Below are 13831 nucleotides of genomic sequence, written 5' to 3'. Positions count from 1 at the left end.
TTTTTTACTACTACTGGTAAATATAACGTTGTTAATATGTTTGTAGTTGTGATGAGAAATGTGCAGTGTAATGTATATCTCTTGGAAAACATAAATGTACGCGTTCCAGAGCTTAGATGCTGCTGACGCTTGACAGATCTTAAAACGCCTGGAAAGGTATTTGACGTATCAGCTAACCGCATCATACGGTATGTTACAGCAATTTGTCAGTCGATGACACATTCGATGGCGTGGCACGCAACCATTGGTTGTTGCGTCGCCTCGCCTTAGCTGTGGAATGGGACCTAAGATTTCTACTTGACTGTATATATAGATATCCTATGAAATTACTAGATGGGCTCTGTCATAATACTGCAAAGTTCCATACTGGGGCCAAATGGCAGCCATCTTGGTCAGGGAGAAATCCAAAACCAGTCGAATTGAAATGAATGGCAGTAGAGGCATACAGTAGGTGATGCATTTCCTGCTTTTACTTCAGCAAGAGAATAAAAGTAAGGCATATCAGAAGTTGTGTAATGGAATTATAGTCAATCTAAAATATTGCAATATAATTATAAATACATTTAATACAGGTTTATACCAATTTTCTGAATAAATAGCCTCCCAAATATATGTAAACAGACCATAAATGTATCAGATTTAGTTTTCTTGGAAAGCTGTGAGTGCTATTATATGATACAATATCAGTACTTGTTGCATTTACAACTTGTCTAAGTCCCATCATCAGCCAGCATATTGCTGTGGATTGACTGTGTTGTTTGAATGGAATGTTGGCATATTGGCAGTTCATTTGAAAAATGTATTGAATCATTCCTCTAAAAGTGTCTGGCTAGCTGTCCTGTAGGTTTTCACTCCAACCCTAATGTAGTACACGTGATTCTATTAATTAGCTGGTTGATAAACTGAATCAATGTAGTTACAACTGGGGTTAAAAGGAAAACCTACAGGAAGGAACAGCTCTCCAGGAACAGGGTTGGCCAGCCCTGGCATAGATAAATAAAGGAGAATTACCATTACTCATATTGACCACTGGAAGCTGCTATAAAACCGAAAATAAACTTTCTTGTGACTATATCACAAGCATAATATGGCATGACAAGTTTAAGGTGTGTGTGTTTGTTTGAGAATACACAATGTTGTTATGGTATTGTTAAGAAAAAAACACCTCACAAATCCATTCCAATTTCAAGTCACACCTAAAGTAATTCCATGCGTGTAGAGGAATATTTTGTACACCTCTATACATCATAGCGCAGTCCTTCTCTCCAGCGGCAGAATCAGGTTCTGACCACCACCAGAACCTACAGGGTAAACACCAGTCATACAGTTAGACTCTATGGTAAAAACATAATCCTGAAAAATATCAATGTTTTCAACTTGAATTGTTCAGAGGCTTTTTATAAGAGTAGTTGTATATATTACGCTTTGGCCAGTGGTGTGCCGTCCACCCATTTCCAGGTTCCCTGTGTCTCTCTGTCCGTCAGACCAATCCAGATCCATTGATCAAATGTAGTGAGAAATACCTTTGTTTAGAAAGATATATAACACCAGTCAAACGTTTGGACACACCTACTCATTCAAGGGTTTCTCTTTATGTTTACTATTTTCTACATTATAGAGAAATAGTGAAGACATCAAAACTATGAAAGCGTTTTTCATGTCTTCATGGAATAGAATAGCGTTCATTTCTCAGAACAAGAATAGACTGACAAGTTTCAGAAGAAAGTTCTTTGTTTCTGGCCATTTTGAGCCTGTAATCGAACCCACAAATGCTGATGCTCCAGATACTCAACTAGTCTAAAGATGGCCAGTTTTATTGCTTCTTTAATTAGGACAACAGTTTTCAGCTGTGCTAACATAATTGCAAAAGGGTTTTCTAATGATCATTTAGTATTTTAAAATGTTAAACTTGGATTAGCTAACACAACGTGCCATTGGAGCACAGGAGTGATGGTTGCCACAATAGCTATAGCTACAGCTACAATAGTCATTTACAACATTAACAATGTCTACACTGTATTTCTGATCAATTTGATGTTATTTTAATGGACAAAAAAAACAAGAACATTTCTAAGTGACCCCAAACTTTGAACGGTAGTGTATGTAAAAAATTAAATAGCATATAATGAAGGTTGATCATATCCATCTCACCCCTTCTCTCTCTCTGTATCTGTCTGTTGCTCTCTCTCTCTCTCTCTTTCCATCTCTTACAACATTTTGAATTGCTTTATTGGCATGACATAACAATGTTCATATTGCCAAAGCATACGTTGGAAATGGAATGATTCATTGACAATATTAACATCAATGACAATCAGTAGAAAAAATAACCAATGGTGGAGGGATGGGGCTGTATTTGAAATGGAAATCAGTAAGAAAACAAACATACGTACAACGGACAATAGCGTTAACAATAACAACACAATGGCATAGAAGACAAGCGCAGGTTGGTTGATCTCATGGCAGGCAGCAATGTAGTGCCCTGCCAACCCACAGCTCTCTGCATCCCCCCAACAGGAAGGGAAGCTTCTTGTCATCTGAGGTCTTGAAAGACTTCACTTTTGATTTCAAAGTGATTTAATAACATATGTTTTCCCTCGAATACACTCTCTCTTACCTGTTCATCTTCGCTGTTAATGATCACCAGGTCTGCTCCTCTGCTCAGACAGTCCTTTCTGGCGTAATCCCAAGTGTTCTTCACAGTGGAGTTGTAGTAACAGCTGCAGCCAAACTTCTGCCATCCTTCCGTACAGGTTTTCGCTGTTAACTGAACTTTAACAACACATTGCATTGCAATACAATCAATCAATTTCAGGACCTATACATCTAGTTATCTTTATTATGTTAGAAATATGATTATTTAGGCCGAAGCTACGAATACGGGGTTTTCGCCCTTGACCCTGTCCTACCCCTCTGAAAGCTTCTTTCTCAAATCTTAATGAGCCGAATCACGTTCTGCTTATATGTTGTTGTACACACACGTTCAATGTTTTTCACTTTACTGACCCTCTTCTGAACCATCAACCAATTTGATCATATGATGATGTAGCCTGTCTCTCTGCCTCATATTTCTGATCAGTTGAGATTTGAACGAACTTTCCCAAAATATATGACGTTCTAAAAATCTATTTGAAGGCTACATCCTTCTGTCTGTTGTAATGGATATTGCCACAGCTAGCACAAACAGGACGCAGTCTTCCGATTGCACTGGGGAAACACAAGTAGCGTTTTGTGTGAGATGTAATCATTATAGTTATGCTGACATATAGCCAGCAGTCTGCCTTCCGTTCAGCCAATGCTTGCAATGATGATGATGATGAAAAAATAACATTTAAATCGCTATTGACTGCCTGTCTGTTTCTTGCATGTTTGATATGCTGTGTAAACCACACATAGATTGCCTAAATAGCTGCATATTATTCCCCTCCTGAAAAAATGTAAATGCTAGACAAACTGTTTGTGTCATACTTATGTTTGCAATGGCCTACTGTTCCAACAGACAAATACCTACGTTTGTTCAAGCTGTTATGTGTACAAGCGGCAGTGGAGTCACCGAGCAGCAATTGAACGCAGGTAGGCTAGTGGATCCTGCATGCGCAGAAATCTCCGTCTTTTTTAGCAACAGCAAGTTGGGTTCCAGAAAATCCAGAACTGTAGTCACTCCATATTATTTATTGGGGTTTATTACATAGGGAAATATGATTTTGTATTTATTTTTTAAAACAAACAGATCTGTTGTTGAGAATATTAGCAGCATATCCAGAGACCAAAAAGGTGAACAGAAAAACACAGTTATTGACAAGGTGAAATCACAATGAATTTAATCAATATTCTACAAAGAAAATAAATGTCAACTCATTGACCAGAAAGCAAATTGTTAAGATTGTCTTTGTCTGTCTATAAGTTGCCAATGTGAACGTGATCTAAAAACAGATGAAGCAATGGTTGCTTTATAACCCATTTCATACTTGTTACCTAGAAATAAATGATAAGCACAATTGTACTTGTCAAACTTACAGGAGACTGACAACCCAATGATCCCAGCCAGTAGGAGAAGACACAGCAGCCCCAGACACACTGCAGCAACTAGGAAGGGTCTCTTCACTGAGCTCTCAGAACCTGACCAGAGAAGGACTTTCTATTAACTACAGTAATATGAACTGTCTGAATATAATATAAGGGATACAAGGATGGAACGTACGTGTGTGTGGCCCCCCTTACCTGAGTAGCCAGGTTGTGGTGTGCTTCTTGGGGTCTCCTCATTCCCAGTCTGGTAGTAAGTAGACACATCTGGAGTTTCACACATGGACTCTTCAAAGACATAGTTATGGTTGTCAACTCCAAACGGTTCCCCGAAAACATCTTCATTGGTATAAACAATGTCCCCGGACATCTCCATGGTTACCACTGTCTCTGTAAGCTATTTGTGACGATGGACAGGGAACTATCACACCAGGAAGATCCATAGAGGGAAAATGGATAAGAAAGGCTAGCTGTTGACATATTAATGTCCTACGTAACAGCCGCAAGCAGATGCAGGGCGTTTCCAGAACTCCTTTAACAAACAGATTCTTGTTGGACAGGACAGAGTCAATGAAGACGTCAAGTGGATACATGGTCGTGGAAACAGATCAGACACGGAATTAAACATATTACACGTTTATTACAAGACTTTAAAATAGTTATCACAAGTTGCATCGACTCATGTGGATAAGCATGAAAGGCTGTATACAAACTCCAAAATCCAGGAGCTTACTTAAAGGGATTCTTCACCCAAATGACTAAACTACACATTGGTTTCCTTACCCTGTAAGCAGTCTATGACACGGTATGACAGCAATCTATGCTTTGGTTTCCAGTCGCTAACCAGTTGCTAACGTTTTTGCATTTGTGGCACAAATCTCATTCAAGTCATGGTCAAACATTAGCATTTGGAAACAGTGCCAGGGATAATGAACCAAAACATGGATGGCTGTCATACCTTGTCCATAGACTGCTTACAGGGTAAGGAAACCTGTATGTTATTTAGCAATTTGAGTGAACTATCCCTTTAATGCACCTAGTTGCAGGTTGTTATTTAGGTTAGGTACACAATGGATAGATTCAGTGGAGAGATATCACACATCACTCAGTTAGTTTAGTTGAACACAGCAAACAGTGAACCAGGCCCACAGGCAAATACAACATAACTACAGAAAGTAAAGCTCAATGGTCAAATATTAGCCTTCCCCTTCAAATGCACAGATCATAATACAGCTAAACAATTCAATAACCGCTTGTGCTTCTACTTTGTTGGCCTCCAAGCTGTCACAACAAGGAAACAAACAACAATAGTCTTTACTTTACTCTTAGTTTATCAAAATGCTCATCCAACAATTCAGTAAAAACTCAACCGTTCCAGTTGTCAGCTTGGGGTCCAGCAGCAGCCTCTCCCTGATCCAGCTTGTGTCCAGAGCACAACACGTGCTCTTCTTTTATAGAAAGGGGAACAAGTCTGCTTAATCACTTCGTTAACCTGAAAGTAACCAGACAAAGGGAATCTATCCAGGAGCATATTCAATGCAATAGCAACACAGGGCTATCTTCACCCTGTTACACTCCCCCTTTCCTTTCAGCTTCCTGCAGATTTGTTTACTCTGTACATCAACATGTTCAGGAGGTGCAGGACTACAAACATGGGTCATTATAATGTCCAGACAATAGATTTTACACTTCACGCTTGCTCCAAGTGGATATTGAGGGTTGGGTAGGCTTAACCAGTGAGGATGCAATGGCGAAAGACACCACCGGGGCTCTCGTCTTTCTTAATGAATCTGATTGGTCGAGGAGTTTTTGAGTGACAGCTGGTTGAACCACTGAAAAGATCCTTGATTATCTTTTGGGAACCATGTAGGAGATCAACAGCCAAATATGAGCATTTGATATTGTGTTCATACTGTATGTAACCTGACAACAAAGACTGACTGTCAAAGATAATAAAGTAACTTGATTGGTGATACAGTAAACTCCTGATCCAGTGTGCTAAATGTAATGATGGTTCGGTACTGTTGAGAATCTTTGCACTAAATCGAAGCATGAAAATATCTGTAGCAAGTAAGAAGAATATACTTGAGTGATATCACTGCCAATCTTGTCAACTTGAACCTTATTTCCTGCACAAACCTCCTTCAAAATAGTCGACAGGTCTACCATCTCTTCTGTCTGTTACTACAGTGGGGGTCCAAAATTACTGACAGCCTTGATAAAGATGAGCAATAACGACAGTGTAAAATAAATAATACAAATACTGAGCTATATTGTATGCTCAAAAAAATTGCACAATTATATTATTTCATACTAATACAATTGCTCAGAGAAAGATATTTTGTTTAACAGGTCATGTTTATTTTTCTCAAAAAGGTAAGGGTCAAAATGATTGACACCCCTAAAGATTCTATTCAATAAAGTATTCCAAAGTATTTTTGACTACTTTATAGTATTTGGTCCCATATTCTTAGCATGAAATGACCACATCAAGCTTGTGACTCTACAAACTTGTTGGATGCATATGCAGTTCGTTTAGGCTGTCTTTTAGATTATTTTGTGCCTAATAGAAATGAATGGTAAATAATGTATTGTGTCATTTTGGAGTCACTTTTATTGCAAATAAGAATAAAACATGTTTCTAAACACTTCTACATTCATGTGGGTGCTACCATGGTTATGGATAATCCGGGTAATGAACTAATGATGAATGATAAAGTTACAGAGGGTCAAAGATCATACCCTCACCGTGTAGACCTCTCAGGTCTCATTGCTCTCCTTTAATCCATAGAAAACATGTATCTTTTTAATCCTTTTAAATGTGTAGCTTTTAGTAATAAACCCTAGTGTGAAATAATATGGTAGGTTGATACAGTTGATGTGGCAGAAGATGATATCCTTTTACTGCTCTCTCTTTTCCTGCTTTAAGAAGATGGACAAGGCTACAAGGTTGCACTGCTGGTTACAACCAACCTGCCATGTGCAATTACCACACAAGGACAGAGAACGTGTAGAATAATTCAATGCATACATAGCAGTAAATCACAATACATAATGGTGCTACGGTGAATCACAATATAATACAGCAATACGGTTTAATTCATATATTCTTGATAAGCATGAATGATTGTAAAGCCAAGAGGACTGTCCTGTACTAGTAAGAAATGACAGTCTGGACTGCACTGAGGTGTAAATTCAGATGCCTCGTTATCTAGCTAGAATCATAGAAATATATATTTTTTAAATCACATTAACGACTCTGCTATACAGTGTAAATTGACACACAGTGCTGTTAAGGCTATTAAAACTGGAATACCAAATAAAAGTAATAATAATAATAGAAGAAGAAGATATAGCCATTTATCTTTGCATTTGATTCTGGAGACAGAATAAATAATGTGTATTATCTGACATGAATGACCATAATTCAGAAGAGCATCAATACTTCTATCTATCTATCTACAGTTGAAGTCGGAAGTTTACATACACCTTAGCCAAATACATTTAAACTCAGTTTTCCACATACCTGACATTAATCCTAGTAAAAATTCCCTGTCTTAGGTCAGTTAGGACCACCACTTTATTTTAAGAATGTGAAATGTCAGAATAATAGCAGAGAGAATTATTTATTTCAGGTTTTATTTCTTTCATCACATTCCCAGTGGGTCAGAAGTTTACATACACTCAATTAGTATTTGGTAGCATTGCCTTTAAATTGTTTAACTTGGGTCAAACGTTTCGGGCAGCCTTCCACAAGCTTCCCACAATAAGTTGGGTGAATTTTGTTCCATTCCTCCTGACAGAGCTGGTGTAACTGAGTCAGGTTTGTAGGCCTCCTAGCTCGCACACACGCTTTTTCAGTTCTGCCCACACATTTTCTATAGGATTGAGGTCAGGGCTTTGTGATGGCCACTCCAATATCTTGACTTTGTTGTCCTTAAGCCATTTTGCCACAACTTTGGAAGTATGCTTGGGGTCATTGTCCATTTGGAAGACCCATTTGCGACCAAGCTTTAACTTCCTGACTGATGTCTTGAGATGTTGTTTCAATATATCCACATCATTTTCCTACTTCATGATGCCATCTATTTTGTGAAGTGCACCAGTCCCTCCTGCAGGAATGCACCCCCACAACATGATGCTGCCACCCCCGTGCTTCACGGTTGGGATGGTGTTCTTCAGCTTGCAAGCCTCCACCTTTTTCCTCCAAACATAATGATGGTCATTATAGCCAAACAGTTCTATTTTTGTTTCATCAGACCAGAGGACATTTCTCCAAAAAGTACGATCTTTTTCCCCATGTGGAGTTGCAAACCGTAGCCTGGCTTTTTGATGGCGGTTTTGGAGCAGTGGCTTCTTCCTTTCTGAGCGGCCTTTCAGGTTATGTCGATATAGGACTCGTTTTACTGTGGATATAGATACATTTGTACCTGTTTTCTTCCAGAATCTTCACAAGGTCCTTTGCTGTTGTTCTGGGATTGATTTGCACTTTTCGCACCAAAGTACGTTCATCTCTAGGAGACAGAATGTGTCTCCTTCCTGAGCGGTATGATGGCTGCGTGGTCCCATGGTGTTTATACTTGCGTACTATTGTTTGTACTGATGAACGTGGTACCTTCAGGCGTTTGGAAATTGCTCCCAAGGATGAACCAGACTTGTGGAGGTCTACAATTTTTTTTCTGAGGTCTTGGCTAATTTCTTTTGATTTCCCCATGATGTCAAGCAAAGAGGCACTGAGTTTGAAGGTAGGCCTTGAAATACATCCACAGGTACACCTCCGATTGACTCAAATTATGTCAATTAGCCTATCAGAAGCTTCTAAAGCCATGACCCAATTTTCTGGAATTTTCTAAGCTGTTTAAAGGCACAGTCAACTTAGTGTATGTAAACTTCTGACCCACTGGAATTGTGATACAGTGAATTATAAGTGAAATAATCTGTCTGTAAACAATTGTTGGAAAAATTACTTGTGTCATGCACAAAGTAGATGTCCTAACCGACTTGCCAAATCTATAGTTTGTTAATAAGAAATTTCTGGAGTGGTTGAAAAACAAGTTTTCAGGACTCCAACCTAAGTGTATGTAAACTTCCGACTTCAACTCTATCTATCTATCTATCTATCTATCTATCTATCTATCTATCTATCTATCTATCTATCTATCTATCTATCTATCTATCTATCTATCTATCTATCTATCTATCTATCTATCTAGGCTGTCATTGCTTTATGATGCTATAAGGAAATTACTTGCTAGCTACGTGGCTCTGAGCAGGCTAGATCATTTTGAGGTGGTTAATGTTAACTAGCTAGACAATCAACATAAGCTAAACCAAAAATGTAAACTATGATAACTTGTCAACTAGCAAGGGGTAATGTTAACTACAATACAGTGCCTTGAAAAAGTAATCATCCCCATTGGCATTTTCCTATTTTGTTGCATTACAACCTGTAATTTAAATTACATTTTTATTTTTATTTCATGTAATGGACATACACAAAATAGTCCAAATTGGTGAAGTGACATTTTTTTTGGTTAAAAAATAAAATAAAAATGGAAAAGTGGTGCGTGCATATGTATTCACCCCCTTTGCTATGAAGCCCCTAAATAAGATCTGGTGCAACCAATTACCATCAGAAGTCACATAATTCGTTTTTAAAAAGTCTACCTGTGTGCAATCTGTAAGGTTTTGTATTTATTTTCTTAGTCAACCTTGTGTTATGTTTTGTTGTGTTCTTGAACGCGGCCCTGTTTCTTTGTGTTCTTGAACGTAGCCCTGTCTTTCATTTTTGTTCATTGATTTCACTTGTGTTAGTTACTCACCTGGTCTCATCAGCTCCTAATTTAGTTCAGTTCATTCTGTTTGTGCTTTTGTGAGGTATTGTTCGTTTTGATTCTACTATGCCTAATCCTAGCCCGTTTGTGAGAACCAGTTATAGCCTTCAGTCCTAGTTTTGATTCACCTGCCTGTTTCCCTACCTGTGTATGACCATTACCTGCCTGTGACCATGATTCCTGCCTTCTGCGAAGGCGAAATAAACACCTGCCGTGCTCTGCGTGTGAATCTACACCTTTTTCTCCCTGACTATTCATTACACAATCTAAGTGTCACATGATCTGTCACATAGTCTCAGTATGTATACACCTGTTCTGAAAGGCCCCAGAGTCTGCCACACCACTAAGCAAGGGGCACCACCAAGCAAGCGGTACCATGAAGACCAAGGAGCTCTCCAAACAGGTCAGGGACAAAGTTGTGGAGAAGTACAGTTCAGGGTTGGGTTATAAAAAAAATATCAGAAACTTTGAACATTCCACGAAGCACCATTAAATTCATTATTAAAAAATGGAAAGAATATGGCACCACAACACACCTGCTAAGAGAGGGCCGCACACCAAAACGCATGGAGCAGGCAAGGAGGGCATTAATCAGAGAGGCAACAAAGAGACCAAAGATAACCCTGGAGCTGCAAAGCTGCACAGCGGAGATTGGAGTATCTGTCCATAGGACCACTTTAAGCCGTACACTCCACAGAGCTGGGCTTTATGGAACAGTGACCAGAAAAAAATATATTGCTTATGAAAAAAATAAGCACAAGTTTGGTGTTCGCCAAAAGGCATGTGGGAGACTTCCCAAACATATGGAAGAAGGTACTCTGGTCCTTTGAGACTAAAATTTAGCTTTTTGGCTATCAAGGAAAATGCTATGTCTGGTGCAAACCCAACACCTCTCATCAACCCGATAACACCATCCCCACAGTGAAGCATGGTGGTGGTGGCAGCATCATGCTGTGAGGATGTTTTTCATCGGCAGGGACTGGGAAACTGGTCAGAATTTGAAGGAATGATGGATGGCGTTAAATACAGGGACATTTTTGACGGAAACCTGTTTCAGTCTCCTAGAGATTTGAGATTGGGACAGAGGTTCACCTTCCAGCAGGACAATGACCCTAATTATACTGCTAAAGCAACACTCGAGTGGTTTAAGGGGAAACATTTAAATGTCTTGGAATGGCCTAGTCAAAGCCCAGACCTCAATCCAATTGAGTTTCTGTGGTATGACTTAAAGATTGCTGTACACCAGTGGAACCCATCCAACTTGAAGGAGCTGGAGCAGTTTTGCATTGAAGAATGGGCAAAAATCCTAGTGGCTAGATGTGCCACGCTTATAGAGACATACACCAAGAGACTTGCAGCTGTAATTGCTGCAATAGGTGGCTCTACAAAGTATTGTCTTGGGGGGGTGAATAGTTATGCACGCTCAAGTTTTCATTTTTTTTTGTCTTATTTCTTGTTTGTTTCACAATAAAAAATATTTTGCATCTTCAAAGTGGTAGGCATGTTGTGTAAATCAAATGATACAAACCCCCCAAAAATACATTTTAATTCCAGGTTGTAAGGCAACAAAATAGGAAAAATGCCAAGGGGGGTGAATACTTTTGCAAGCCACTCTGTCTGTGGTAGTTAGCTAGCAAGCACTAGCTTCAGTGGTACTACAAATTAGCTACCTCTGGTAATCAGATTTAGGTGGCTAGTTATATCACGTGGTCAGGCCAGCTAGCGCTACCCGAATGACATAGGCTAAGGCTATTAACCGAAATTGACAAAAAAGGTTTGCCAAATGTAGGCCTAAATACCAATGTAGCCAAGATACACAAGTGATAACCTCCGATGGCCGTTTATTTCTTGTCATCCGACAAAATGACACAGCTCAACTCAGCTCAGCCATAGACTGATGTAGCGATCAACAGTTACAACCGATAGGTGGCATAGAATAAACAATATATGGACACATCACATCCAAATAATTCGCAATGCAAACTCCATAGCCTTTTACATTGGATTTACAATTCTTCCAATGCACCTTGCGCGGAAACAAACATATGTAACCGGTGTAAAATGGTTAGCTAGTTAGCGGTGCATGCTAGAAGCGTTTTGAATTTTCAAAGATTTTATTACATTTTTCAAAGAATGTAAACATATGCAGACAAAATACAACAGACAGATGCACAGAAACATCAACTACTCCACACGTGCGCTGACCCACATGTTCCTACCGCATCTATCTCCAGTGCTTGTAAGACTCTATGCCATATGGCCTCAAAATGCACTATTCTAGAAACGTTTCAATCTGTGACATCACTCACTCTGAGACCTGAGACAAGTAGATGTTTCCCCTACTCTGCTTTTGTGGAGCGATAGGTACGCATTTTTGAATCTGAGAGTAAATACAGCCGTATATATTGATAAAAGTCACCTTGTCCGAGAGAGATTTACATGGTTATCAAAACATCACCCCAGGGTAAGCCTACACAAAACACGGTCCTTTTAGTGTTTCTAAAATCCCCAATGGGAACCATTTATGGTGGAAAAACGATTGGAACCATTTCCCTGTTTGACCGCTAGGTTTAATTGGTTATGACACCTCCATTGTAGGGCTATATATCTGAGAGATAAGAAAGATCAGGACACATTATTATTAATATTTATATATATATATATATTTTTTTTTACATGTATTTAACCCCTTATTTTTGGTACTAAACAGTCTCCATATATTTTGTAGCTTAGGCCGAGGCCAGGATTCAGCACTGCTGAATGGACAGCGCCTCTGGGCAGTTTAACTCTGTGGTGCTAGACAGACAGCACCTCTGTCTAGACTATAATTGTTCCAGTTTGTGGACAGGCCAGGAGACGGTATGTGGGCACAGATTGTACAAAACTCTCTTTCAAACCCTTTCTCTGACCTTGGGAGTTAGAGGCACACACTTTGAGACTCTCTAGCCCCAGCAGAGGTTATCCCAGGTTAAATACTGTCTGTTCACACCTCTACACCTGACCACTCTGTTTGGTTGCTAGGGGTGGTTGCTAGGAGGGTGGACGCCTGAAGGCCCTTCTGAGAGGGCAAGCTCCTCAGGCTCTCACTGCAGCACCAGGAGTCAACAGCAAGTTGACAAACCTCCTGGCTGCACCAACAGAGAGGTCGTCACCGGTGACCTCTCCCTCATGAACCTTGCTCAACCTTACTGTGGACTTTGCCGAGTCAGGGATCTTCTGATATAACTTATGCCCAGTGTGTAGTACTATGTAACTACATGTCTATGTCCACCTGCGATGTGTATGTCTCTTTGTTACATCCTGGTGTAGTATATCATGTTAAATAGTCCATTTATCCAGTCCTGTGTGCTTCAGCCAGGCAGTTTGCAAAGGCCTTAAAGATGGCCACTGTGTTTGTGTGTTAGGTTAGCCTAGCCCTCTGTACATAGTGTGTTTACAACCTGTGCTATGCTTATCCTATTAGGCCTTTGCTAATTACTTAGTGCTACATGTTTACGCCATTACCTTCCATTTTCTACATTCCTGCTTTTTGCTACCGTAGCACTGCGTTGCTATAGCCTTACTGCTATATAACACATTGTAATACCCTATCCTGTCCTACTCTCTGCATTGAACCTTTTGAACTCTTTTGACTTATGCTGCTACATATGCTGCTGTTACTGTTTATGATCTATCCTGTTGCCTAGTCACTTTATCCCTACCTATATGTACATATCTACCTCAATTACCTCATACCCCCCAACTCATTGTGTATTTATTCCTCGTAGTATTGCTTTTCTATTATTTCTCTATTTTTCTCTCTGCATTGTTTGGAAGGGCCACTAAGGAAGCATTTCACTGTTAGTCTACACCTGTTGTTTACAAAGTGTGTGACAAATAAAATTTGATTTTTTATTTGATATGTGTATTTCTCTCTCTGTTCTGGAAACCACTATCACTTAGACTTTCACTAGTCCACTTCCTGGCTGCTGTGT

At 39.5% G+C, this 13831-nt stretch overlaps 1 protein-coding gene across 1 annotated transcript; it reads right to left on the bottom strand.

The window, feature by feature from the left end:
* Nucleotides 1-447: 447 nt before the first annotated feature.
* LOC139579386 (C-type lectin domain family 4 member E-like) lies at nt 448-4503 on the bottom strand. Its single transcript, XM_071407968.1, has 5 exons — nt 4222-4503; nt 4018-4119; nt 2618-2772; nt 1423-1523; nt 448-1301 (listed from the first exon to the last, which is right to left on the bottom strand). The coding sequence occupies exons 1-5, from the start codon at nt 4397-4399 to the stop codon at nt 1151-1153; spliced, it is 687 nt and encodes a 228-aa protein (XP_071264069.1). The 5' UTR covers nt 4400-4503; the 3' UTR covers nt 448-1150.
* Between the last annotated feature and the right edge of the window lie 9328 nt (nt 4504-13831).

The sequence above is a fragment of the Salvelinus alpinus genome, chromosome 6 (genome assembly GCF_045679555.1).
Source record: "Salvelinus alpinus chromosome 6, SLU_Salpinus.1, whole genome shotgun sequence".
Taxonomy (NCBI): Eukaryota; Metazoa; Chordata; class Actinopteri; order Salmoniformes; family Salmonidae; genus Salvelinus; species Salvelinus alpinus.
This window is presented reverse-complemented; position numbering and strand designations above follow the sequence as displayed.

Coding starts and splice junctions, on each gene's coding strand:
- LOC139579386 (XM_071407968.1), bottom strand. CDS start 4,399: ATGGAGATGTCCGGGGACATTGTTTATACCAATGAAGATGTTTTCGGG. Junction 2,773..4,017: donor CATTGGGTTGTCAGTCTCCT/GTAAGTTTGACA, acceptor GTGTTGTTAAAG/TTCAGTTAACAGCGAAAACC. Junction 1,524..2,617: donor TTAACAGCGAAGATGAACAG/GTAAGAGAGAGT, acceptor TTCTAAACAAAG/GTATTTCTCACTACATTTGA.